General features: G+C 38.6%; 1 protein-coding gene across 18 annotated transcripts in view; it reads right to left on the reverse strand.

Annotated features, from left to right (window-relative positions):
- The window catches only part of CLASP2 (cytoplasmic linker associated protein 2), a 142110-nt gene that overhangs the window by 90862 nt on the left and 23419 nt on the right, over positions 1 to 27829 (reverse strand). For 17 of the 18 annotated variants that reach the window (XM_066191626.1, XM_066191599.1, XM_066191631.1 and 14 more), the window contains exons 3-7: positions 26270 to 26373; positions 22839 to 22930; positions 22448 to 22523; positions 20913 to 21010; positions 13665 to 13735 (exon numbers count right to left, since the gene is read on the reverse strand). In XM_066191626.1, coding sequence (XP_066047723.1) covers positions 13665 to 13735; positions 20913 to 21010; positions 22448 to 22523; positions 22839 to 22930; positions 26270 to 26373 — 441 coding nt within the window. Of the gene's footprint in view, positions 1 to 8928; positions 9021 to 13664; positions 13736 to 20912; positions 21011 to 22447; positions 22524 to 22838; positions 22931 to 26269; positions 26374 to 27829 lie in introns of those variants that run through there. The other variant, XM_066191701.1, reaches the window with a different exon arrangement.

Raw genomic sequence — 27829 nt, forward strand, 5'->3', positions numbered from 1 at the left:
TAAGTTTTGCTGTTGATCCGATCTCAAATTTGTATGAAGTTCCCCTAAGTTTTCAACAAGCAAAGCAAAATGCAGCTCTCCTACATTCCATTGATCAGTTACAGCACTTTCGGTGTAACACCTGCCTACACCTGCTTTTGGATTTTTTTGTTCTGGTGTAAGTATTTGGTCTTTTTTAAACCATGACCCTCAATGAATAGGACAAATGAAAAGAAGGAAAATGAGGAAGAAGATACTAGACCTAACAGATTTTGAAAAAGAAATATTTGGGAGCAGCAATGGCACATGCCATGATAATTATCCACATTTATATAGGCCTGTTCTAATGACATTAGTAGTTTATCCATTCTGCTCTATAGTTTCATGAAGGATGATGTTCAAAAAAGGTTAATTCAGAAAAAATTTTACATATCCCGTCTTATTTTCCTAACCTCAAAGAAAAGTTAATCTTACGGTTTATCTTACTACCGTCTGGCTTAAAGACAAGATTTAACTACAGGTTTCAAATAAGGCTGCAATAAGCTCAAATAAGCAACTGAGCTAATTTTGCTCCCAAGTAAAGCTTCAATCACATTTCTAGAGTATCTCCTGTAAACCTAAGTACTTTTCTAATTTTTACCTACTGCAGTTTTAAGATGGTTTCTACAAATCTTGCCATATTTTATATTTTTATAGCATCTGTAAAATTACCATAGTCCACATGTTTAATTAATAGATCATTTAGTTCTTTCTAAATTCTTGCAATTGGACTTTCCTTTGTCATACTTGTGTAATATTTCCCAAATGTTACTCCCGGCAAACTTACTGAAAACTGAAGATGCAGTCAATATCACTGTACTTTAAAAACCATCAACTTCACTTTATTTACATCTTTCCTGAGGCACATACAACAGCCTTCTGAATAAGCACCTAATAGTCTATAATCTATTCGTAAATGAAGCACCATTTTCTCAGTAAGAGAGGAAAAGAAAGATAATGAGGCTCTCCAGAACTCATGACAAGGCAACACCTAAAACAGGACTCAAGACAAAACAACAAGGCTTAAAATAAAACTACGTAATGTTATTGTTCTTCAGCATCTGCACTATGTTATGCTCTAGGCCATGCTATTTGGACCACTGTGTCCAGCATTGAAATGTTAACAATCAGGTGCCTTTTAGGCAGAGGGAAGGCAAAAAGGTGTAGAAAGGACACAGACCTGCCTTGCATATGAAATCAAAGACTGAAAGTTTTTGACACTTTAAATACACAGGTTGAGTCACTAGCTGTAACACAGAAATTGATGGGATATTCCTCTATTTTAGCACAAAGTAAAACATGCCTACCACAGCACAAATGTTTTGCTCTCTTGTGAAATACCAGAATTAAAGCTGAGAAAGACAGTAAGTTCTGAAGCACTCAAGATCTCTGCTAAATGAGTGAGTACTCCCTCAGAGAGTTTCCCTATCCAGACACCGATTAAAATGAAAGCATGTAATTCACTTAAAACTGTGATGATAAAAAAAAGAAAGAAAAAGAAAAAGCTCCAGTAGAATTTTTACTTGATGCCTGGTTAATTTTTGTGAGCCACTTTACACATAAAAGACCCATAATTTCTATCAAAAGTATGGTTTATTTAAATGTTGAAGCCTGTCAGAATTCAGAGCTCACTTGTGGCCAAACGCTTCACTCCATTGCCTAAGTGGCCCTCTAAAAAAGCTGCCACTTCAAGTATCTTCTTGAAGTATAAACTCCACTATTTGCATTTAAAATGTTCTGTAAGCCAAGAGCCAGTCTGCGCTCAGAAGACCGGGTTTAATTACTGTCTTTATTATCTCAGCTCCAGAAGTCATTCTATTTCTTTCTTCACAAATTCCTTTTGCTTATCCATCAAGTATCCAACTCCTAATAGCACCAGCATTTTCTTCAGTGAATCTAATGACCTATTTTAAAACTAATATATTTATCACAAAAATACATTTTATCTAGAAACCACTATCCATAAACTGCAATAATATGGCTAGCATTATAGATGAATTTAAGTTCAGAAAAGCAGAAAAAAGGACCATCATATTTACCTTTCTGCAGCTAACTCAATCAAACAACCGATATCCATTGAGGAATGATTCAATTCAGGACATTTCCAGTACTTAATTCAGTCACACAGAAGCACTTGGGCTCAATGACTTGAATTTTCAAACTATCAATTACATCACAGCAAGGGTAAGAGAGGCACTCAAAAGTACCACGTTCATTCATCTTTAATATACATCACAAGTACGTGTGATAGGGAAGGGGCATCGGATATATATAACACCAACGAGAAGGTTTACAAACAGGGAATTTAAATTGTGATTTACTATTACAGCATGACAGTGACAAATGTAATTCTACCATCAGAAAGGTCATGACAGCTCCTAACATTTGCATTAGTTGTTAGTGTGGCCAATTTCTGCATGCTCAGCTCAATTTACACATTGAAAGTGCAAAACAGTGAGGCAGATTGACAAATAAAGCATAGATACTAGAAGCAGAAAGTGAAGTATGAGCACATAGCAGATGAAATGTTGAGACTTACTTTTCTGAATTTTAGATCCATGTAGTTTAGGAATTAAAAGTTAGTATCTGCACACAAAAACATGCACACCACAGCACAGAATGGAAGGGGTTGTTAATGCCCTTTCAGCTCACTGACCCACCTGATCTCTGCCTCACATAGTGAGAAGTAGTAATTAAGAAAATATGGCTAATTATTCTTATTTTAGTCTCAATGCTGCCACTTCACTTGTAGGTAATAAAACTGGTGGTTTCCAGAGGCCCAACTCTCCGCAAACTAGACTTTTTAACATAAAACCATAGAATGTTTGGGTTTTAAGGGACCTTAAAGACTGTCAAGTTCCAGCCCTCCTGCCATGGGCAGAGACACCTTTCACTAGATCAGGCTGCTCAGAGCTCCATCCAACCTGGCAGTGAACTCCTCCAGGGATGGGGCATCCACAGCTTCTCTGGGTAGCTTCCTCTACTGGCTCACGACCTCCAGTGAAGAATTTCTGGTCGAAATACACCTTTTTCAGCTTAAAGCTGCTCCACCAAGCCCTTGGAAAACATCCCTCTCCAGCTTTCTCGTAGGCCCCCTTTTGGTACAGGAGAGTGCTGTATGGTCTCCCTGGAGAGAGAGAATCCCAATTCTCTCAGCCGGTCTTCAAAGGAGGAGTGCCCCGGGCTTCTGATCATATTTGCGGCCTCCTGTGAACTCACTCAACAGCTCACCTCCCTTGCCCTGCTAACCACAGTGCTTTTGATGCAGCCCAGGACAGAACTGGGTTTTTGGGCTGCAAGCCCACATTGCCAACTCAGGACCAGCCTCTCATCCACCAGCACCCCAGCAGCTAAAAAACTCACACCAGATCCGGAAAATCTGAAGTGCTTGGTAAATGGTTAGGCAATATTAGTAGGTGCCATTTCTCTAATATTTTGGGAATATGATCCAACTCTCAAATAATACACAGAGGCTGTTTCTCACAGTGTTTCTAATGAGTTTGTAAAAATTGACTAGACAATGCAAAGAAATTTTAAACAAAAACAATCTACACAGAAATGTACAAAGCTTGACATTTAAGTTCAATAGCAAACCTCACACTGTGTAAGTTGATTGACCAAAAGGCTTTTATCAGGTCAACAAACAAAACAATCCATAATGATAAAGGATTTTTTGTCAAACAGAAATCTACTCATGCTCATTGCTTAGGCAATCATGGAGCACCATGGAGCTCTTGACATCTGATGAAAGAAGTAGTATCTATTTTGAAGAAAGTAAGGTTTTTCTGCAGGCTGCAAAGAGTTTTGTTCTACAACTTCAGGCCTTCTCACCCTTCCTCAGGCTCCAATCATCCATAACTTTGAGGGCTTTGAAGTTTTGCTCAGTTGAACAGAAGAATTTTCACATCAAATAAATACACATGAAGAGAAATTGTGGCACTATGAAAATCTTACTGCCTACGCTCCAGTATAGCTGGTAAACTTCTCTGAGTTTTAAACTGTAGTTACTTCTTGTAACTACACAGATGGTTTTCAAAAGGTACTTTCAAGTTATCAACTGCTCTTTCCAGCTGTTGCTATGAAAGTGTATTTTGATGAACAAGCTGGGCAAAGAAAGCAGACACAAAATCCAAAACACAAGTCTTTAAAACTAAGATGCTTTATAAATACAATATACAGAATGGAATTTCTGATTTAGGTCAATACTACAGGAGACCTTTCACCTCTGAAGGCATTTCAGACACTGAAATGACCCCAATGTAGCTTACTTGCTCATCAGTATTTACTACAGGAAGACTTTATTAAAAATAACATGTAACAGTAAGGAAATACTCCTTACATTTCAGAAATAACAAAGATGAAAATAAACCCTGCAAGGCAAATATCCAATCAGTCAAGTGGAAGATTCTTGCAACATCTATCAAAGGAAACCCTTAGTAGGCCTTAAATTTCTCCTGTGGCTGTTCACAATTCTAATTTTTTTTGATTTTTTTTTTCCAAAATGTACCTTCAAAAACAGTAATAACAACCCCCCACCAAACAACCAAAAAGCATGCAATATTACCAATAGTCTGGAATAATCAAAAACATGCAGATAGAACAGAAAACATAAAAATAATTTTTTTTTTTATTATGTAACTTGTTCTTAAAAACTAATAACTCCTAACTGTCCAGCACTCCAGACAACCAACACCTTTGGACAATAGATTAAACATATGTGGAAATCATTTTAGTGAACCTATGTTTCATGTTTAATGAAAACAACAACCACCACCCCCCACAAAATTCCTTGATATTTTTAAAATGTCATTTAGAAACAGGAAGAAAACACTCGTAGTTGTTACCCTAGAATATATTAAAAAATCAGGTGCATTTATTATTCCAGAAGCTATGCTGGTTTTGAGAAAACAACTGTGTCCGTCATATGCTTGCAGCTTTCTTTTTTAAATAAAAAATGCTCTGAGTTGCACCTTGAATTCTTCCTTGAATTTTTTCCATTCACATCCATTTTAAACCTTGCTGTATTCATCCCTTCTCTTAGTAGAAACTGTGTCTTTTCATATAGCCCTTGGCTTGTTTCTGCATTCCCTCCCTCTCCCACCCAGCTGATTCACTTTCCCACTGTTCTTTTACTGTCTATTATTGCACTTTATAGACAAAACACAACTCAGAATCTATGCTAATCACTGGGAGTAGCGTACGACCTTACTGTGAAAAGAAGATTTGCACTGGTTTCGTTCGGAACAGGAATCTCATTCCAGCTCCTGGTATCTGTCCTTCCTCTCTGAGGCACCACTAGTAAAGCCATTTCCCAAAGCAATGTGCCCACCAACTGCTAATAACAGCAGAGGAGTGCTGTGGAGCAATTAGAGAAAAAGGAGCCGGTGCAGGTGGAGTCAGCGTGTTAAAGAAAACACAGGCCCAAACAAGAACAGAAAAGGGAACAAGTGAAACGCTTCTATCCCGAACAGAAACTTCTGCTACTATTTATATTCCCACACCCAGGAGACAGTTCTGAATGGTACAAAGCACCACAGTTACAGTCTGACCAATTTCTAGGCCAGTGTAGCAATTGCTTTATTATCATCATTCACAGGATTCTGTTGGTTTAAAGTCTCCAACCAGAGGATAAGAAAAATCAGAAATACACCTCAGAAATGCACATGCACTAAAATAACACATGTATTTTTAAATCAAGCTAATGTCTCAAACATCACTGTAGCTTCTACACCTTTAATACATCCAATCCCTTATTCAGTCAGAAGTAAAATATTAAAGCTGTACAGCACCCACACTTCACAGAAACTAGTTAATCAGATTAAAGACTCAGGAAGAGAGCCTTCCCTCAGAAGAACATCAGGGAATGGAAGATAATTGTTCTCATGCTTTAGGACCATGCATACATTAATCAAGTATTTTGAAAGAAGACAAAACACGGAATTTGATATGCATACGCAGTAAGATAGAAAGATAATTTCTATTCATAAACCAGTCACATATGCTTTACCATCTAAAATGTGACAAGTGCTTAAAGTGATGAAACATCATTACATTGTATGCTATTTACATAGAAATACACTAATAAATAAAGAAGTTCTTATTCATTATGTGATACAGAACAGCATACTTAGTATATATACACTAGTGCAACAAATGTGTGTACCAAATACGTCCTCTTACAAAGCTGATTACATGCTTTTAGATAGCCCTCAAATACCTTATGTCTGGTACTGCAATATGTTTAGTACATCTTAAGAAAACCTATGTCTAATCTTCCCTTTAAGGCCATTTGTAGTTTCAGGCAGATAATTTTGTCCTTATCCTAACTACCTTGTTCAACTGGGATCAAGACAGCCCCTTACCTACGAAATAACAGGGTAACATAGCACAGACTGCCAACAAGGTGAGGAAACACCAGTGGAAGCTGCTGAATTACAAACCCTGGAGAGAACGTGCAACGCGATGTGCACACTGCAATTCTGTCTGCCACCTCCTCAGCAGCCTAATCTGGTTACCAACGGATAATGGCAGAAATGCATTATCCTCTCCAAGGAACAAGGAAACCAGAGCAAGGAACGGCTCCTGGCTGGTTTTCCTCAGCAGCCTCCACAACTTGCAGGGCAAGCACAGACCTCCACTCACACAAGTATGTGAAATGCCTTTAAGACTGAGGCAGCGCATGCTTTCCCACTGGCCTGCATTCAGTACAGTAGAAGTTACAGTCCAATTCTTTGCTGTGCCGTAAGCACAGGATTTTCTTTTCCCCCCCTCTATGCTCTTCCAGCAATAGCTTGGAGAGCTTGAGACAGTTAACATGGGGGCAAACAGAAAATCTGTTTTTTCCCTTTAATCTTCACTTGAGAAATCAGATTAAGATTCAACTCCTAAGCATCACGTTTTATTTACATTTCTGCTTGTGCTCAAGAAAACTGGAAAAAAAATAATCCACAAGGTTCCAATAAGCCAATGTCTAGCATTCAAGATAAAACTGACATTACCACTTCTAAATAGCATTTCCAAACATACTCTGCAATTGTGTAACACATCTAGGCTGATTAAATGAGCCAACCAAATAAGACAAGTAAAAAGATCTGTTCTCTGGAGTATCTGCACTATGCCTTCAGCCTAGTCTCATGAATATTAAGTTAAACATACTGGCCATAACAAAGTGACATTTTGCCAAGAAAAGACATTTCTCAAAGACTGCAGAATCACTAACCTTAAAACAATTCCTTCTATGTTGCATATATTAGGAAGATATACAGATTATTTGCAAAACAGAAGACTGCAACCAAAACATCATTAAATTTAGAAAAAAGATTAAGAAGTTTTCTTAATAGTAACTAAGGTTTTGTTTTCCCTTGCAGTTTCATAACACAACATCAGAAGACTGAATTCCTTGTAAATGTGGTAAGCAGTAGTTTTAAGAGAGACCAACAGCTACATAATCATCCTACACACTGTTAATTGTATCTGGCATTATTGCTCAAAGCTCCTACACAGAATGTCAGCTGACTGCCTGAACAGTACTTTGTTCTTAGTGCCTTTGTTAATGACGAATTAAATTATACAGAAGAGAGCTCCACAACCACCCTCACTTCATAAGCCTTGACCATTACAGAACGACAAAAATCCTACAGCTTTGCCTAGAGAACGCAGTTATTTCTTAACATGCTACAACTTGTATTCTTAATCTGCAAGTTACCACAATTCATGTTTACACCATGGAGAGCTGTGTTGCTTCACAGGAAGGAAACAAAGATGAAGAAAACCATTTCCAAAAAAAAAAATCTCAGCAAGAGTGAGCTTGGTACATTATTCAGTTCTACAAAGACCATGACTTCCCTTGCACCTTGTAAATGACAAAAAATAAAAACATCCGAGAACTGCATACTTTTTTTTTTTTTTTTAGACTGTACAATCCAGACACAATTCCACTGCTCTGGTCACACTCATTATCTCTTACAGTCTCTGACATATGAAAGAACTAATTGAAAACCACACATTTCAGGTCACCTCAATAAAGGGTCTCTCTCAGGACTCTTACAACTACTGTTTCAGCAAAATCAGATAAAAGATTGAATCTTAAATCTGTGATCTTTATAAACCATCTTTTTTATGTAAATCTACATATACAGTCACTTGTAAAAGCACAGCCATCCTGCCTCATCCCTAAACTTGCTGCAAGTCCAATGAGCGTCTCAAGTCTCTCCAAAAATAATAATGCATATATGGAAAGTCATCAAGGTATTAGGCTCAGAGAACCCTGGCTGACACGCAAACCCAAGAGGTGTCATAAAGATAAAACGTATGTTTAGTTTTTAACGAAAGCACAACCATATAGTCTGTATTGCTTTACTGACCTACTTTCCATTGGTTTGTGTAACAATACACTGTGCACTGAAGGAAACGTAGTAACATCCCATGTCTTTATTAAATATACATCTCCAACTCTAGCAGCAAGGCTCTTCTTTTATGGCTACGCTGACTAAGTATGAATTTCTTCACATAACAGGGCAGGTTAACATCCGCTTGTTTACAAAGCAGTGTAGCAAATTCTGCCTTATCTTGCAGAGGTGGCCAACACAAGTAACACAGAGGCGAGAGGGGTAAACACAACGCCAACATAAAAACGCACAGCGGAATCTGCCAGAGTCGTAAATAAATGAGATCACGGGCCATCCCAAAAACCTAGGCTCGGTTAAAATTCTAAGAAGGGCTGGAGCTGCCACGCTGGGTGCCCCGGTACCCTCCGGCTGCCGCACGTAGCAGCCATCGCCCAGCGCCCGGCTCGGGGGGAAGCCAAGCCCGCCAGCCCAAGACGCCAACCTGCCATACCAAGATCCCCGGGCTGCCGAGAGCCCCCCGCAGCCCCGCGCCGGTCCCCAAAGGCAGGCGCTCCCCACTCACCGTCCCCCACAGCCATCATGCCCGGCGGTGCCGCGGGAGGGCGGGCGCGGCGGCTCCCGGCCGGATCCCCGCCGGCTCCCTGCCGCTACAGCCGCCGCCTCGCTTCAAAATAGCAGTCCCGCCTTGCGAGGGAGCTCCGCGCCGGCCCGGCCCCCCGGGCGCCCCGCCCCCGCCGGCAGGGCCCGCCGGGCCCCCCGCCGCCCGCCAGCGCCGGGGCCCCGCCACGGGGGGGACACCCCGCACCCCGGGGGGAAGCTCTGCCCCCCACCACCACCACGGAAAATGAAGCGAGAGGAGAAGCAGCAGCCTTGGTTAAGGAGGAGCAACTCCACAGAACAGATATCAACCAAAACGTAACATAACGCGAAATAAAACGATAAAGCCCAGAGGAAGTAGGAAAGGGCTCCGTTGAAGAAACCTGCTGCCTCCGCGTTTTCGGAAGACTTGTTTGGAAAGCCCTCCGCAACTTTAAAAGAGAAACTGCTTCCAAAGCATGCTTGCAACACATGCTGGGGAGCATCAATGACAGCCTGCCCAGAGCCTGAGCTGCTGATCAGAGTTGGTACCCGAAATCTACCTTTTAGGTGACATGCTGAGGGTAGAGAGTGCAATCGAACAGTGATCAAAACGAAGAGTAGCAAGTAAGTAGTACCAATTTACCTAGTCTTGCCAATAGAAAAGTTTAAAACTCAGGCAGACTGTAGCATATGCTGTTGCACAGAGAGCATGAGAACCAAGCATTTGCAAGGATCCTAGAACTCAGTCAAAATCCTTAAAACCAGTGGAAGCATCAGCCTGATGAGGCCCTTTTCTTCCAAATGGGCTTGAACTGACCAGTACACTTTTTACTGTCAGTACATTTTTCTATTTAAAATAAGACACCAGGAAGAGCAGCTGAAATTGAAAATGATATGGCTACATTTTGACCACCTGCATTGAGCACGCCAAAGGAATACATGCAGCTTGAAACCTCTATAAAATAATCATGGCAGCTATCACCAGTATTCCCAAACGATATATATTCATGTTGTGCCGCACTGGTGAGGTCTATTAAGAGTATGTCGTCACTGTCTCCATAGTAACTATATTTCCAAATAGAAAACAGCAAAGGGAAATAAAAAACAATAGTGTAATGTGGAAAAACAGATACACACTAGTGCTATGGATTTTTATTTGCCCCTTTTTTTTCCCAGGAGAACATGTATTTCAGCTGCATCTTCATCACCCACAACACATCTCCCTACACCATGATACTAACACCACAGATCCCACCTGTCATATTTTGTGTTTATAAAGCCAGTCCTTTGAGCCATTAAACATTAAAATGGAAAAAGTGTACGGGTTGAATAGAGATGTACGATTTATCTTCAGCTCAATCATTCTGCTGACTGCAGCAGGGAGCTCAGTATTAACAGTTTCCCTACTTTTGTTTTAATTCCCTGTCTCAATAATGACACTACTATTCAATATAGAAGTCTGCTTGAATTCTCCTAGAGAAAACAGTATTTACAAATCTCAGGCAGCAGAAACAAGTGCTTTTGTAGCGCTGAGATTGGCTGCCAGTTCTGTTTCCATAGAAATGAACATTTACTTGCTGAAAATGGGGGGTGCTTTAAAGAATCTTCTCCAGTTTGGAAGGCTACATACAGTTCTGGTGGAGTGAAAGGGCAAAACCAGCAGCACGCAGAAGATATTGCTTAACAGGCAAACATCCTGCTATGAGTCTTTTAATATGCATCATTATGAATGTAAACAAATCCCAAGGTTTGCATAGCAGCTCGTTCATTCACATCATTCACATTAAAGAAATTATCTCTGATTTTACTATACATACCTCAGAGTAAAAAATAAAAAAATCAAAGGTCAGCTGGAGGGGCAAGCTAGTAGTGGGATATTATTTAAGGCTGTAAGCCATTCTCATCAGGCAAAAGCACTAGAATTCCTGCCCAGTCCCCTTGTTAGACATGGTACCTCCTCATGTGTTGGCTTTTGAAACTCACTACATCCTACAGCAATTATTCCATCCATAAGTGTTTGAATGTACTTTCCACCTTGTCTACCCCCCAAGAGGATCTGTCAGTCCCTAATGGTAACTTGTTCTCTTCCTCCTCTTTACCATTCCATCACAGATCAGATTCAATAAAGGAAAGAGGTAATACAAGACTAAAGGGGCTGTTGTCACTAGATCCCCTCCAGCACGTTCAGAAGGGTAAGTTATTAAGTCTACCGGTGTGATAAGATGGAAGGAAGGAGACCTTTTCCTGTCCTACCTATATTTCTCCCACATACCCAAGCATACTAACACAATATTTTTAAAAAACTCTCAAGTGTTAAATCATGTTAGCATAAACATTTTTTTAAATATTTGTTTTGACTATCAATATAGTATGAAAAACATTTTTGTATTCAGGCCATTTAAAGCTGCAAACTTTGACTCTTTATTCCTTTTTTTTCTTCCTAAGTACATGCTGGATAAAAAGACTGAACAACTGACGTTAGCATTATTTGATGAGAGAATCCTAAGTCACATCTCTGGATTCCCAGAAACTAGGTCAACACACCAAATATTCACTACCACAGCAGTGTCACTCAGGACTATGAAGAAGATGACATCTTCCAAGGTTATATTAACAAGTTCCTCCCTATCCATCACACACCGGACAGGACCCCCATCAGTACATAGTCACCCTACTTGGGGAAACTAACTCCACCTAGCAAAAAGCCATTCCTTTTGCTGTTAGGAGGCCCACTATGGAGTTTAATTATATTAAAGCCAGGTGTAGTGTTTTTGTGCTTTCCACCTTGCCTCTGCCTCCCCCCACCTGGGAAACACAATCCTACCCACCCCTACCATCCCAAACCCTACTACAAAATATCCAAAGCACAAAAAAAAAAATCCTCAACACTGTAACAGATGTATTTAGCCACTAAAATTTGGCCTTTATTCAGAGATGTTTGATAAAGCTCCTGAAAGAAAAGTTGGAACTAAGGCTATAGGAATTCAATAGTAACTTTAAATCTACACGTGCAAGCAGTAAATACAAATTGTCCTTCAGGGAATAATGAAGAAAAAAGCCAAGATAAAGCACTAACAATGGAAGAATACCTTTGCAATCACATTGAAAAACTGCCTAGATGGAAGCAACAGATGAACTAGGTTCAAGCAAAAGTACTGAAACCAAAGTATTAAGAGGGATTCTGTCATTTATGATACCAAAGCAGAATCACAGTAACTGTTGGATAGAAATTGCCACCTACAAGACAAAATACATGGTTTATACTGTCATAGGTCAGCATTAATATCTGGGTTTTGCACATGAGATAAAATTACCTTAAAAATAAACTTTAACTCTCTTAAATGGAGACAAAAAGGACAGAAGTGCTATGTTCAACTAGTCCAGCAATGTGGTATATATGTTTTCATATATTTAAGTAATTTCAATGCTTATATTCCCATGTGACTTTCTCCATTCTCCTGAGAACTACCAAGAGGGAAAAAATACACAGGTGCAATGCATCTCTGAATCTCTCAAACCTACGCAGCTGTCTTAATGGTAAATGTAAAAGATAATGGTTTACCCCCCTTTCATAATGAGTAAGTTTACAATCTAACAGAACATAAATATTTACATTTTTATGTAAAACATTTTCCCCAAATTAGAATGCTTTGGGTTTTTTTTAAATATTTTTTTACAAATCAATTTTAAGTGTTCAAGAACAGCAGTGTTTTATTTCAAAACAAAATACAGCATAGAAACTATGTAAAAGAAAAGGTTACAAAACCACTATCCTTCGAACCTACAGTCAACTTCTGTTTTCACACTTACAAGAAAAGGGTGATAAAATTTAAAATGGGTACATTTGAGTACATTAAAGAATAATATGCATTCCTCAAAATATTTCTACTCTTAAATAATCTTAGTATTTCTACTCTACACTTTTTAGATAGAGCAGGCCACAATCAACATAGTTACTCTGAAAGACAAATTAACGTGGGAAAACTCTTCCTGATTAAAGAAGATCTACTGATTCCTTGCAGAAGACAATGAGGTTCCAAAACCGACTATGTTAAAGCCACTGCCACAGCACCTCCTTTGTTTTGCTGTTATGTAACATTCTTTTCATAATTTACAGTTTTAAATTAAATTTTCATACTAAAAAATACTGTAGCAAAAAAGCAGTAAGAAGCAACAGGGATTCTCTGCATAACAGGTTGTCTTTTCTTGAAATATACCAAAATAAGGAGCTCAAGCTCAATGAAGTCTTAACTTCAACAATTAAGTTGTCTTTCAATGCTGCAGTCTCCTATTTCTATAATTTAAAACTCCATGTATTATAATAATGATGCATCATTTTAACAGAGAAGATATCAAACACACCCATCACTAAAGCCCATTTTCTCTTAGAACCATACCAAGGATAAAGGTTCATGCGATCTTTTTTCCCATACATGAACACTTTGCAGCATTCTTCTATCCTATACTGAGCACATCTGTAACTCATTAAATATTCACTGCTTGTTTTCCATGCAGTTTCAACACCTTCTCCCACTATATTCTGACAACAATCCAGCAAATACTTCCAGTAAAGTGTACAAGCTTGTTTCACCAAGTGTCTCATTTTCTTGGCATTTACATGTTTCTGTTCATCCATCTCACATGGATAAGGCTAGTATTTAAATCATTATCTTGCATTAATCTAAAGCTGATTATAAATATACAATCTTTCATACTCACCACTGACGTTACTTAAAATCATATTGTCAGAGTTCCTTATTTCATCAAATTTTGCGAAGATTGTTTGCAACCTATAAAGAAGAAAAACAACAAAGGATTTTTATATCTCTGGAATTCCACTGGCTACTGGTTAAAACAGAAATCAGTTCATTAGCATATACAGAGCAGCAATGCAGAATATACAAGGGAGTAAGTGAATGAAGAAACAATTCCTAAAGGATTCCCTCTTTAGCTGAGCATCTTCACAGAAATGCGTAGAAATCTAAGTAAACTCAGCAAAGAACAAAAATTGAGTATTGTTATTAGCATGATTAACAATAACCTTCCAAAGTTCAGGCTCAGTAATAGCACATACTAGGTATATATAGTGTATATATATATATTTATTTGTACTTAAAAAAAAGGTTATAATTTAAACTATGGAATGTTCACTTAGAAGAAGAAAAAAAAAAAAGGATTGCTATTTAATTTGTTCTAAGACTATTACTAGTTTTCTTCAAAGTTTTTGTTCCACAAAATTTCTTCAGTTTGGTTGTGAAAAGAGCTCTGTGGTAGTTAGCACTTCCACAGGGGAAAAAACCCCCAAAAACAAAATTTTCTTCTAAACTTAAGATACACTAAACACTTAAATGTGTCCAACCTGCAGACCACTGATTTTAACTGTCACAGTAGAGAATACACTGGAAATTCTTTGCTACATGTGAAGAGCAAACAGACAGAACTCCAAATATACCAAATCAAAAAACTACGCAATCCTAGATTTGCAATCTAGTCCCACAAGGCAAAAAATGGTGTTTAATCAAGAAAGCTGGCAAAACACTTCAACAGCCCTTTCTCATCACTTCTGCAGGAAACTCCATAAAAGCAGTAGAATTACGTCCCAGAAAAACGTGACCCATGCACTAGCAACAGGTTTGTACTGACATAATACACTGTTCAGCTGCAAACAATTGAGAACATTTTCTTGTATTTCTCCAAAGACTTCTCTGAATTTTAGACTACTTGGAATATGGTAATATGTAACATGCACATGGGATTTTTTTGCTCCAGGACTATAAGGACTGAATCCTGATTTTAAATGAACAAAGTTATGAACTACAAATCACAACAGTCTCCAAACAAGTACAGTTCAGTTACATCAGAAGAACTAGAGACTATACTACCCAATTCAAAAACTACTAAAAATTTGTACTGAAAGGCTGTCTTTACAAGTCACAATCCAAACTATTTTAGGATGAACCAAAAAAATGGGCAAGAACTACACCTAGGTATGAAAATTCTCACAAGGAGTAAAGTCAAGGACATACAAAGATTTCATTTCAACATTTCATTATGCACACACCACTTTTAGGCAATGATCCGTGTAGAGAAGCAGTACACTTTCACTGCACAGTCTACATATTCTGAGACTTGCATATCCCTTTCACTCACTGGGACCTCATTTATCTAATAAACCTCATTTATCTAATAATGAAGAGTGTGGTAAAATAATGAAATGCAGACAGACAACAGCACAGAAAACTTGGGGGAGCCTTCCCCCCCCCACCTTTCCAAAAATTTAAGAGTCTCACGATACATTATTTTTTCTTTCCAAATACTTCAAAGCAATCTGCTACAGAGCAAATTTGTCCTGGACTTAGTAAGCCCACAAGAAGAACTACACAGATTGCCACAAAAAGGCCTACCCTACTGCAAGCATCTAAAGCAACACAACCAAAAACCCCTTTAATCATTTAAGTCAATAACCCCTAACACAAACCAGCAGTTATTCTACCATCTCAACTTATCTCAAAACTGTATGTAGCTCAGTAGTAGTTTGCCTAATCTTTCCCTAGCATACTTGCCAGCTTGTCTCTGAAACCTATTATCCTCTCTCCCTTTTGCAGTGCCATTGCATTTCCAACCACTGCTGCCACAGCAAAATGTCTGAAACAGCAGCAATTCACAAATGTCACTGCTTCACTACTAAACCTCAAGTTTTTTAATGAAAAGATCAATTTTGCAAACCAAAAGCAATACATACCGAAATGGGGTTTTCTGCACTTTGACTTGAAAAAGTAAAACTTTTGAAATGAAACGCTTTTTGGGTACTAGAATTTATTAATGACACATGAAATCCCATTAAAATGCTATGTGCTCTCAACTGTATGAAGCGAGAAGTTCACATTAGAATCAATACCTATAATAATGCATTAGGCCATCTTGCTTTCATAACAAGAAGTTAATGTATTTGCCTCATATGTTTGTGTTTTCAGGGATTGTGAGTTCCCCTCAGAAGTGGTGGATTGCATAGCAAACATTGCATTAACAGTTCACCTACTTAATGAGGAAGACTTAACCCTACATCTGAAAGGCTAAAACTGTCATTCTGAGAGAAACTGAATATGACTAGAGAGATTACCAGATTTGCTTTAAAATTTCACTTTAATTTTTATATCCTGTAAAGCTGATGTCATCCACTTGGCACAAATATTTCAGAGAATTAAAAAAAGTATTTCCTGCTGTTTTGAATTTTGTTTTCATAACTGCTTTCCTGAGTGTTTTAAACAGAAGCAAAAAGCAAAATACTTCCTTATAAATATGTTATAATAATACACATGTTGCCTCTCACTCTGGGCAAAATATCAGATAAAGTATTAACTATAAACAAAAAAAAAAAAAAAGTGTTTGCCAGCATTAGACACTATATTGTCAGCAGTGCAGGCTGGAGAACAACACACTGTACTGGCACTCCCCAAACTTTTAAAGCATGTCTTTATGACCAGAGACACAGGCTACAGTATTTGTCATAATTGCAGCAACAACAGAAGAGTCCATTATAACACAGCTGTCAACGTGGTAAAGCACTACTGTAGAACCAACCCTCTCTTTAGACAAGCTTACAGGATCTGTAACTACTACTTTGCAAAGTCTCTCACAAGTTTCTCCCTCCCACCCTGCTCTTCTGACTGCCTTCCTCTCTTCTTGTTATTTCTTCACACGGTCACAGGCAGCAAGGCAGTATGGGCTAGAGTCTCTAAAATTACTGCAACCAGTGTCAATTTAAAAATGTTTACAAGAGGTTCCGCTCCTGGCAAAAGAGAGCCTGCCAAGAGGAATCCAAGAAATATTACAGGGCTGGATGAAGACCAGTTTTACCAGCAATGAAGAATGTTCTTTGAGAAGAGAAGCATTATTACTGCTTCATATCATATCTGCAAGCCTAACTCTGCATGTGGCAATCATAATCAATCACTGAAGTTATCATGTGTCACTGGTGGACAAAAATACCGTCTTTTTTTTCCCAAGAAGGCATAGACAGGTCTTCCACAACTTCTCATATAGACAGGAAAATCCCCATTGACAAAAACCATGTGTTTGGGACAGCAGGTGCTTCTGGATGGGCTGTCAGTGAATGAATGAATGCATGAATGCATGAAGTTGTAGCACTTTAAATGGGGGCTCCTAGCAAGCTGCCAAACCCTCTCCTCCAGCAGGAGACAGGTCTCCATCAAACTATGAATAAACTGTGGTGAGGATGGGCAATGGGAGCAATGTGCATGTACTCTGCTAGGACACAGCTTGAGCTGACATGCACACACATGGAAACACGGATGCTTCCATAGAACGTGCTCAACACTTCACACTGAAAAGCTGTTACTCGTGGCCATGCTTGATGGAGTTCAACTGTTCATGACAGGCAGAGGGGGATACCTAAAAGTGTGGACCTCATGGTGAAGAGGCTAAAGAGCACCACTCCCCTATCAATAGCAGAAGGAAAAAGAACGGGTGGTAACTAGTCTGTTGTTTATGTCCAAACTGAGTCTAAAGCAGGAAATGGCCCATATGAAACTTTGCAGTTGTTTCTCCATATTTCCCCCTTCCAAGAAAAAAAAAATCTTGAAGACATGTGTCCACATCTGGACATACAGATGGACCTCATCTACGGCTTGAACTAGACAGATAAGTAGAATGTGCATACCACATAAAATGTGGTATTCAGAAATGCATGCTGCAATATGCTTCAACATTTTAGGAAATGAAGTTGTGGCCCTAGACATAAGAACTAAACAAATTACTGGTTTTTTACATTTCTGTTTCTCAAGCAAGAGCGGGGAAATTTGTCAGATGAATTCCTCAATGATAAAAGCTTTTAACACTTAGACTAAATAACTGCTATCCAGAGCCATGTAAACTATTTCCATTCAGGGAAGATCAGCCACACAGATTCCATACCGTAAAACATTCAGTTTGGCTCACAGAGAACAAAACCTCTTCAGTATTTTCGGCTCACTGAACAATAAATATAACATCCACTCTGAGTATTCACAGATATATTAACACTACTACTTTCAGGTCTGACACCAAAGACTGTGAAACCTCTCTGGCAGCAATTATAACAAAAGGGAAAACAACATCCAAATTTCCAACCACTGACTTGATACTGATTGTTCTGGAAAAGGAACGTGCTTAATAATAGCATAATAAAAAGCATAATAGTATTCTGAGGTTTCTAAGTTAAAAAATAACAAATAGAAAGAGGAACTCACTGATTTTATTTATAAACAAACTCACCAGTTAATCTCAGTAAAGAAGAGAAATGCACAGAAGAATAAATAGTAAATAAGTAGAATTGAACTACAAAAGTAAGATCCCATATTTTATTCATTACTTACATTCCGACAGGTCCAGTAAAGCCCTGTGGAAAACCCAGTATTTTCCAAAGGCAAACCCTACCAGGTGCAATTACAAAACCTTTTAAGCATACTATTAATAAAGTACTGACTGTATTTGGCTTTATATAGACACAGCATGTATATACCATTTGCATATTTAAGGAAGTCGAACAATTTCTCAAAACAATGCTTGATTAACTTTCCTGCCTTCCTTTCAGCAGACAGGAGCTCTTATTTTCAGTGCTCGAGGATGGAGTGCATTCAAGCAGCAACACACAGCTCTGTCATGTGTAATCTGTTATGCAAACTAAACAAGCCTACATTCAATTGATTCATGTGTGCACCAAACATTGAAGTAATAGATTTTTCTGCTAATATTTATGTTTACATGTAATTTTTAATGCGCTGACTTACAGTAAAGGAGCTGCAATGCAGTCCTTTAAGGCTGAACTCAACAACTGAAAGCAGCCGTGTCTGAACTACAGATTATCTGTAATACTTAAAACCCTTAAAACCTACCCAGACACACAAATATGAACACAGATTCCCCTCAAAATAATGATGACACTCTACATCAAAGGTTTTTTCCCACAGATCATAGCTCCTGCATAACCACCTGATAATTTTACTGCATCTAAGCAAAGGGAAAACCTCTGACAGGCACGGGGGAAGAAACGCTTTAAATTAGGTCTGCTTTTAAAGGAACAACAGTCTGAGCTACCACAGAGCTAATCTGTCTTTCCTGAGCTTTGTCAAACGCCTTCTTAGTTGTGTGAAGGAGTAAGAAGGGACTACAGGAACCCTGCTTTCTGTCAGGGACTGATGGGACAAAGAGTAGCAGTCTCATGTTTAGCTCAAGCAAATCATAACTCCCCCCTTTATCCCAATCTGAAAGCTACTGCAGAGGCACAGCACCGACACTCAGCTCATGTACTATTTAACACTAGTCCTGACTGTCAGGTGCAAAACTGTTGGAGATTTAGTGGCAACAACCCATTTAACATGCACCAAGTAGAGTCTTGCTTCTTTATGTAAATGCAAATTATACAACCATGCTTGCTTTCAGATCAGGGGGAATTTTGTATTCAGCTGATTCAGACAGTAGAAACAACAACTTGGCACTTACTGCACCTAAATTAGAAGCTGTTGATTGTCCCGAGGATACAAAGCACCTATGGTGTTTAATCCTATTTGGATCCCAAGATGTACTCAGCTTGTATCACATGGAATTGTAAACGGCGAGTACTGAACTTAAACTTACAGTCAGACTCAACATTCACTGCAAAAAGGCTGTGTTGCCTGCACTCTTTTATTCTCTGTTCCAAAAGATGTCCAAGGCCCTATCTTAATGCAAGGAAGATCTTCTCAGATATGTTCCACTTATTTGCAAGGAAACTTAATTTTCTGAATTGTAGTAATAATGTGGCCTAATACTTCTGTGGTAACCACATAATCCATTACTAGTCTAAAACCAGGACTATCATTAAACAGAAGAGAATGGGTACAAGTTCCCATTCTCATAGGCAGGGTAAACTTGTGTCTCAACAGGCTGAACTCTGCCTGCAACGCAAAACAATAAATTCAACATCCTTGTCCCATGGTGCTTTCATAGAACCGTTGAATGGTTTTGGATCATCCAGTTCCAACCCCTCTTTCATGGGCTGGGATACCTTTCACTAGACCAGCCAATCTCACCTTGAACACTGCCAGGGACAGGGCATTCATAGCTTCTCTGGGCAACCAGTTCCAGTGTCTTACCAACCTCACAGTAAAGAATTGCCTCCTAATATCGAACCTAAACCTATCCTCTTCCAGTCTAAAGCTCTTGCCGCTGGTCCTATCTATCATGTCTTTGTAAGAAGTCCTTCTCCAGCTCTCCTGTGCAACCTCTTTAGGTATTGAAAGGTGCTCCAAAGTCTCCTAAGAGCCTTCTCTTCTCCAGGCTGAACAATCAGCCTGTTTTCATGGCAGAGGTGCTCCAGCACCCTAATCAATTTAGTGGCTCTCCTCTGAACTAACAGGTCGATGTCCTCCTCATGTTAGGGGCCCTAGAGCTGAATACATATTTTGATATATTATCAAGCTGTATTTTGCTATCCCACAAATGACCATTAAAAACAAGGGCTCTCAGTTTTTTAGATAGGTCTTATGAGGCACTCATCTAATATTCTCTCTGACATCAAGCAGTAGACATATCAAAATCAAGAAGTGAATGAAGGTGATGGTAAAGTGGTATGTTAATATATATCGGGTTAACACACTTCAAGAAGTATAAATTTTATAGATTTTAAATTTTAAGGATTTTATGGAATAAACAGTTTTTTTCACGAAGTACAATTTCAACCTCTGTCTAGTTTTCTTAATTAGTCAAAGGTAGAAACAAAACAATGGCTGATTTTCTTTCATATAACCTAATCAACATACAACACAGTCATGAACTTCAGTAACATCACACTGAAAGGCAAAACTAACTAGAATATAAAATAGAAATTACAGCAATTTTGAAACAGAGTTTTTAGTGAGTTTGAAGTTCAGATAATGATCAGTAAAACATAAATGGCTCAGAATTATAAAATTAGAACAGCTAGCTCACCTTCCAGGAGGAATTCCTCTTTTTGTAAGATCTATTCGTACTTTCTCTCCCACATGTCTATAAACCTCTACAATGGCTAGTATGGCAGCATCTCTCACCTGTGAACATAGTTTAAATTGTTAATTTCAGGGTTACAGAAACCAAAACATCATGTGCTGACAGGCCACTTATCTTACAGTTTCTATGGCCCTGTATGCCAATTCAGTTGAAAGAGTGAGCATGAAAAGGAAAGGAAATACAACCGTTACATCAAGATGGCATTGGTTCCAAGTTAGAGCATTCCCAGATGGTAAAAAAATCCTAGAAATAACAGCTTTAGAGGGAATTTCTGGGTCTGACATAGGAATAGAATTTGTGGAAAAAATATGCTTTATCTAGGATTCGCTCACAGCGGGCAATACTTTCAAAAGTTAGCTCCTGCACTCAGTCTTGACATTTCATCTTGCTTTCATCTGTTTCTACACACAGCAAGGTCCTTCTGGAAGACTAAGATTGCCCATAAGAGTGGACCAAAGTGATCAGCATTTTCTTTATTTATTTAAACTGGAATCAGGTAGCATGACATAAGCATAAGAAAGGGAATAGGGCAGGACAGTGGAAGGAGAAAAAACAGTTAAAGAGTTAAAGAAAGGAGATACAGTGCCTCTAAAAATTTCAAACCATGGTCATCACAAAAAAACTGCCAAAACCACATTTTAGTAAGTGATATTATTCTCTATAAAGAATATCTGGAATGACTTCAGATTGTTCTTTGCAGCAGTTCCAACTAAACACACAATTGCTCTAGAAAGATGTGAACTACATCTTTACTAATGATCAGCAAACAGGACAAATTCTCAACAGAATTTCTCTATAACAGAACAATGCTACACAGCAAAGAGGAGACAAGAACTTTGCTGCATTCAGAAATTAAGCATAAAGACCAATCCTGTTTATAAGCCCACTTCCTATCAATGTTAGCTTCTCCCTTACTATATTCTTTTCCCTCAAACAAAACTTCAGATAAATCAAGATATTTTAACCATTTCCACTGGAAGATTTTCTGAAGTTCAGATGTCACTATTATGAACTACTTCCTGATTTTCACTGCAGATGCTTTTGTTTACTTTAATGATTTTAACGACAGTACTTGCATGTTCTCAAATGACATGTGGGCTCCAACTAGAAAACAATTACATGTAATAATGTTATCTTCAACAAATTTGGCAAACTATCACACGTTTCATATAAAGGCTGCTTCTGGGAAAGAGCTAATTTTTTCTGTCAAGAACTTTTTAAAATTTATTTCCTTTCAACATGCTCTGTAATAAACAACTACTTTCAGTAATTACTAGTTTCAACTTCTGAAGACAAAACTAAAGGGACCACTATATTGTGATACTACTGCCTTCACAACTCTGCTTTGGTCTTCCTGTGGATGGACTGAGTAAGAAAAAGTTGGGTTTACTTTTTCTCATGGCAGAAAATAATGACCTGCTTTCAATGCTCTGTTAAAGTATAGTTGTTCAAGGCCCAGTAAGTACTGAAATCCTTACCTGACTGTTGGAGTCACCAAATGCTATACACAGATGTGGTACCAACTTGCTAAGGATTAATGGCTGTGCACCGTAACTAAAGGAAAAAAAGAAAAAAAAGAAATGTATTTTTTAAGAAAAAAACCAGAAAATAATTTTTCAGATGTGAACTTTCGGCTTAAATACAAACAGACATCAATCAAGCTCTGTCTCTTACTAGTCCTTTATCTAGTTTTAGGTAAGGTAAAAATTCTGTAACTTAAGTCTTTCTTTAAGAAAGCCCTCTACTTGTTTGATTTTTCCCATGTATTAATTTAACTGAACCAGACTCCCTAAAGAATTACTTTCAGAGAAAAATGACATTCAGAAGAAGGATAAAACCATTACATCTCCATAGAAACAAAAAGCTTACATGTTTAAGGTAGCAACAAGACACAAACACACTCCTTCTCGGGATCGGTAATTCTTGTGTTTAAAACCAACAGCAAGGCGTTCCCAAATGTACTATAAAAGCAGAAATAATGGTCTTTAATTACCAGGAGCACAATACAATGTAATTCTATTCCATATAATTACATTCCTAATAGTTGCAGAAACATAACAGAAGGCAGGTCCACTAGAAAAGTGATAAAATTAACTAATGAAACGCACAACATGGGACACAACACAGATTAATGCTATGCCAAAACCAATTCCTAAAAAACGTCCTTCAGCAATCTAGCTATTTTCCTTGTTTGAGAAACAGCTCTTAAAACATACAGAATTGTTACAGTTAATGCACAGAAAACAAACATTAACATTACAAACTACTGACTCAAGCAGAAGTTGCTATATTCTTTTTGCTTCATATTTTGTTTCCCCGCCAAAATTTCCTCACATCCATTTTAGCTTGTCCTTATCCATACTCCCGCTGTCCCACTTCTCCCTTACTTTTGCTTTAGATCTACTTCTTCGCTTTTTGATTATTTCTTGCCCCCTCATTCTAATTCCTGCGCTTCCATTTTTGTTCTGCTTTCGGTTCCCCTCTCTGCGCTGGTGCCGCTTCCTGTGGTACGATCCCCCGGCTTGCTAAACCCTCGCTCCCCTCCTTGCGCACTCATTTTTCTCTGCCTGCCCCGGCTCTCTGCCTCCTGGGTTTATCCCATTACCTTCCCATCTCCTTGCCGTGCTCTAGCTGTGTATCAGGGCGTTTGAAGTGCAAACGTGGAGCTGAAGAGCTTGGGGATTCTCCGCGGCAGCAAGGGCTCAGCCTGCAGCTCACCCCAGCTGCAGCGCTGCCATTGCAGCCCGGCCAGCATCCGGGCAGCGTTGCCTAGCAATGGATGGCTGCACACTGCCAGGAGCTGCACACTTTGCAGCCCAGGCACCTCCCTCCTGCCAATTGCACCCCGGAGTGCTGCGACTGCAACCTATAATGACGCCACACAAAAGCTGCTAAAATGTATTACGTACTAATTATTGCAATCGGCTTTCTGGGGGAAAAAAAAAAAATAAAGCCCTCACAAACAGCTGCTGAAAAACGAAAACAGAGAGCATAAGAGCACGGAATATGCAACCTCCTTATTAATGAGGTAGCACGCTTCACAGCAGACATAAAATTTTCCAATTAGAGCCCTGCTTGATAATTTTGTCCCATCTGTGGGGTTTTTTGTTTGTTTGTTTTATACTTCATTGCATTTAGAGAAAACAAACCTTAGACCAGCAGGATATGGCTTGCCAAAACTGCATAGCTTAAAAACAAAGAACGGGATTTTACGGAAGAAAACATCCTTCCAATTAAGCCACTCTCACAGACAAACATGGTAAAAAGATCTCCTTGCTAGATATCTAAAAATACAGGTAGAGAGGAACTGCAGACTACTGAAACAAAGCAGACCAAAGCAAAATTTAGTCTTTCACTGAAACATCCCTTAAGAACTGAATTTTTTTAAGCACAGAAATTCAAATGGCTGCTTAGAGATTTTAACTCTCAGAAGTTCCTAGCAAGAGTTGATGTCAACCTCTCTTTGTCCCTTTCATGCACATTTATACCACCTATGTTTTTATGCTTTCTTGCCCATGAATAGCTACATCTAGTTCTTGCTCATAGAAGAAACAAAAAACCCTCAAACATCTAAAATAAATTAAGGGATTTAATGACAGGACAAGTTAAATATTATTCAACAACATGCTAGAAGAGGCAATATGATTTGACTAGAATGAAATTTACAGGACTTATCCTCAAAAAATTATTTCATTCAGCTCTTCTAAAGGGATTCTTCTCTGCAGCAGAGAGCTTAAAGTATTTCACTGTTGGAGGCACAGGAAAGACTTCCCTGTTTCAGTCCCTGCTGTGAGGATGATTGATGCTTTTCATCCAAAGTTGTAATGACCCATAAACTCTCCTGAGAGCAGACAACCAAAGCCAGGCTTCTCCCACCCTGGGGGAATTGCCAGGAGAGCCATACCTTGTCTTGCACACACATGCTCTTCCTTGGACCCCACAAACCTCGTATGCTTTCTGACACTAAGAGTCATCTTCACAGGGGATGGAAATTTCCTTCCATCACTTCTATGTACAGCCTAACAACTCTGCACAAAGATGGACTAACAACGTAAAACTTTCCTGACAAGGGCGTAGCACAACGCAACTACCATCAATTTCTTTATCAGCAACTGTTCAAATGAGGGTATCTCCAAGGTCCTCCTCTGTGCACTTGTCCACATGCTGTTGCTGTAGAGGTTCTGGTCTGTATGCCAGGTATTTGGGATCATCTTGGGCACAGCAACATACCATTTATGACCTACTGGTCCTTTGACACAAAAAAATACTGCCATGTCTCTTGGTCAATGAATATGACTGACACTGCAGCTTGTGAATAGATAAAGGCATGTTTTTGTGGACGATATTATTGGACCCTGATGCCTAAATCCCAATCAGATCTGTAGCCAAAGGGAGATAAACATGTTCTATAATAGCCTAGCTTGCTACATGTTTTATCAGGCAAACAAAGCAACTGACAGTAATTTTCTCACTCCAGATAAAGTCCACAACATCTTATTCACTGCACGTAAACATTCAAACTTTCATCTGTGAATAAGCAAAGACAGGAATTAGCACATACAAAACCCCTTTTTTTCCCCCTATTAACCTCTAGAATTAGAACTCAGAAACAGATTTTCCTCAGGAACTAAAACCGCAAAAAGTAAGTTCCTACTCACATCCAGGCTCTCCAGACTTCCAAATAACATCACTATTCAAGAATATAAACTTGTTAAACAGTCCTCCATTTTTCAGACTCAGAGTTGAGATGTAAGATTAACCACTTGGAATCCACGTAATGCTTAGAACTGAAGGTTGAGTTAAGCAAGCCTCCTTATAACCAAAAAAGACAAGCCAGAGGGCAACTTATCCCCACCTCCATTTGCCCATGGTTCACAGAGCATCGTTGTTATATGGCTAGAAAGACAAATTCTCTTAAGTTACTAAATGTGCACCTTAACTGTAGGAGTAGGTCCTACATGTTCAAGTACAAATCTAATTTTAAATAAATTTGGAGCTAATTAAACTTACTTATCCCTATTGTCCAAACCCAGAAGATGCTTCAAACATGCTTTAATTAACAAAGCCCTGTGACATGCCATAAAAAGTCTACTCAGAATTTAGCTATGATGTGCAAAATATGCAGAATCACATCGTGCCAAGATTTTCATCTGAACAATACATTAGTGTCAATCCATTAAGAGTATCTTTAACATTTACACCATTAACAGTCGCTACAACATTGTCACACGTTCAAAGTTCATACAAAAGTCATAAACTCACTGGAGGCCCCCATCTGAATCTGCATTAAGTAATCATACCATGGGTGGTGCTGCTTCACACATCAATTTCAATATAAGATTCTGTGCTTGCTCTCGAACTTGGTCTTTGGCATCTCCCATACGATCTATCAAAGGCAGGAGAACTAAAGGAGAGGGGAGAAAAAAAGAGAAAGTAAGAAAGATTAAACACCCAATGGAGATTTTTTAAACGCTTAAAGGTATTTTTCTGAAACAGATGTAATATACATGTCATTCAAAAATAAAAGCTGAGTTTAAGTAGGCCACAATATTTTCAAGTCTCAAGTGCATTATTGAGTATTTTATAAGACTAGCAACAAATGCAGAAGGCTGAAATGGAAGAAAATAGTAACTTTCAACAGGTTAAAAAGAAAGCAAACTTCCCATCTTCAAAACCATGTGAATGACTTTGATTTCATCTTCAAGAAGTGTTCCAGTTAGCTTCAGAATATCTGGCTTTTCTAAAAAACAATGCTAGGCATGGCGAGTAGCAAGCAATTGGAATAGAAATACATGATTATTTTAAAATCAGTGCGACTTTGCTGTTCATCGTAAGAAAATCAAAGTTTTAAATCCCTCTATTCACACAGTGTATCTTCTGGAAACCCAGCCTCACATCAGTAAAAGCAATGTTAAAAATTACTATGTTAAAACAAGCCTCCTCAAATAATATTTAAGTAAAACTGCATGACAGCTGATGATTTCACACCCTAAAAATAAGTAAAAATCAAAATCAAAGGACGTGCCAATTCTTCTTGCTTGCTTTTCCAGACAGAAGTTTATAATTACATCAGATAAATTAATGCTATGACATTAGGAAAGATATCCCAATGAACACATAGCCAACTCCATGTTGAGCTCCATCTGGAGTTGTCCTCCATCTGGGCCCTACTCTTTGTGAGATTCTTCCCCCCCAGTGCTTTCAGTACCACTTCTCCCAAATGAGGGGTGACGATATTGAGTGTGTTGCCTTCCTTCAGGAAGGACAACTGACGGAGCTGGCGGAATTGGTGGAGATGTCATCCCTCACGACACAGTGATTTAAGGCATTCCAAGTAAAAAAATAAACCTTCACAGCCAAAATAACTTTTTGCTACATTTGGTGCTACATCACTGACCACCTGAGAGTATTTTACAGTTGATGCCTGACCTCAACAAACTGCTAAAGAATTTCTACTCACTGAAGAAATAACTGTATTTCGCTGTTATTTGAAAGGCAGATCTGAAGTACTTTTATCAGTACTTGATGATTTTATAGTAATAACTAATCAGTAGATTTGCCAGCAAAATAAAGGGAACAGAATCATATATTCTGAGGAGGTTTCCTGAGTCCCCTGTTCCTACGTTAAAAACAGCAGTCATTTCTGTACCATGATAGTTACTGACAAATACACTGCTGAAGTCTGAATTTCCCCTCCTGCAGTATCTGAAGGCTTTCTTAGTGTCCTAATCTGAGTATTTAATTCTACTGATTCTGGATAGTCCACTGACATCTTCAGCCACCATTATCAAGGGTTTGTGTTTTTCCTCTGTCTTCTCTATCCTTTCTCCTCTGAAGAAATTAGAGTAGAAAAACTACTT

Source organism: Chamaea fasciata, unplaced genomic scaffold, assembly GCF_029207755.1.
Source record: "Chamaea fasciata isolate MVZ Bird 193981 ecotype frontalis unplaced genomic scaffold, bChaFas1.0.hap1 SCAF_1, whole genome shotgun sequence".
Taxonomy (NCBI): Eukaryota; Metazoa; Chordata; class Aves; order Passeriformes; family Sylviidae; genus Chamaea; species Chamaea fasciata.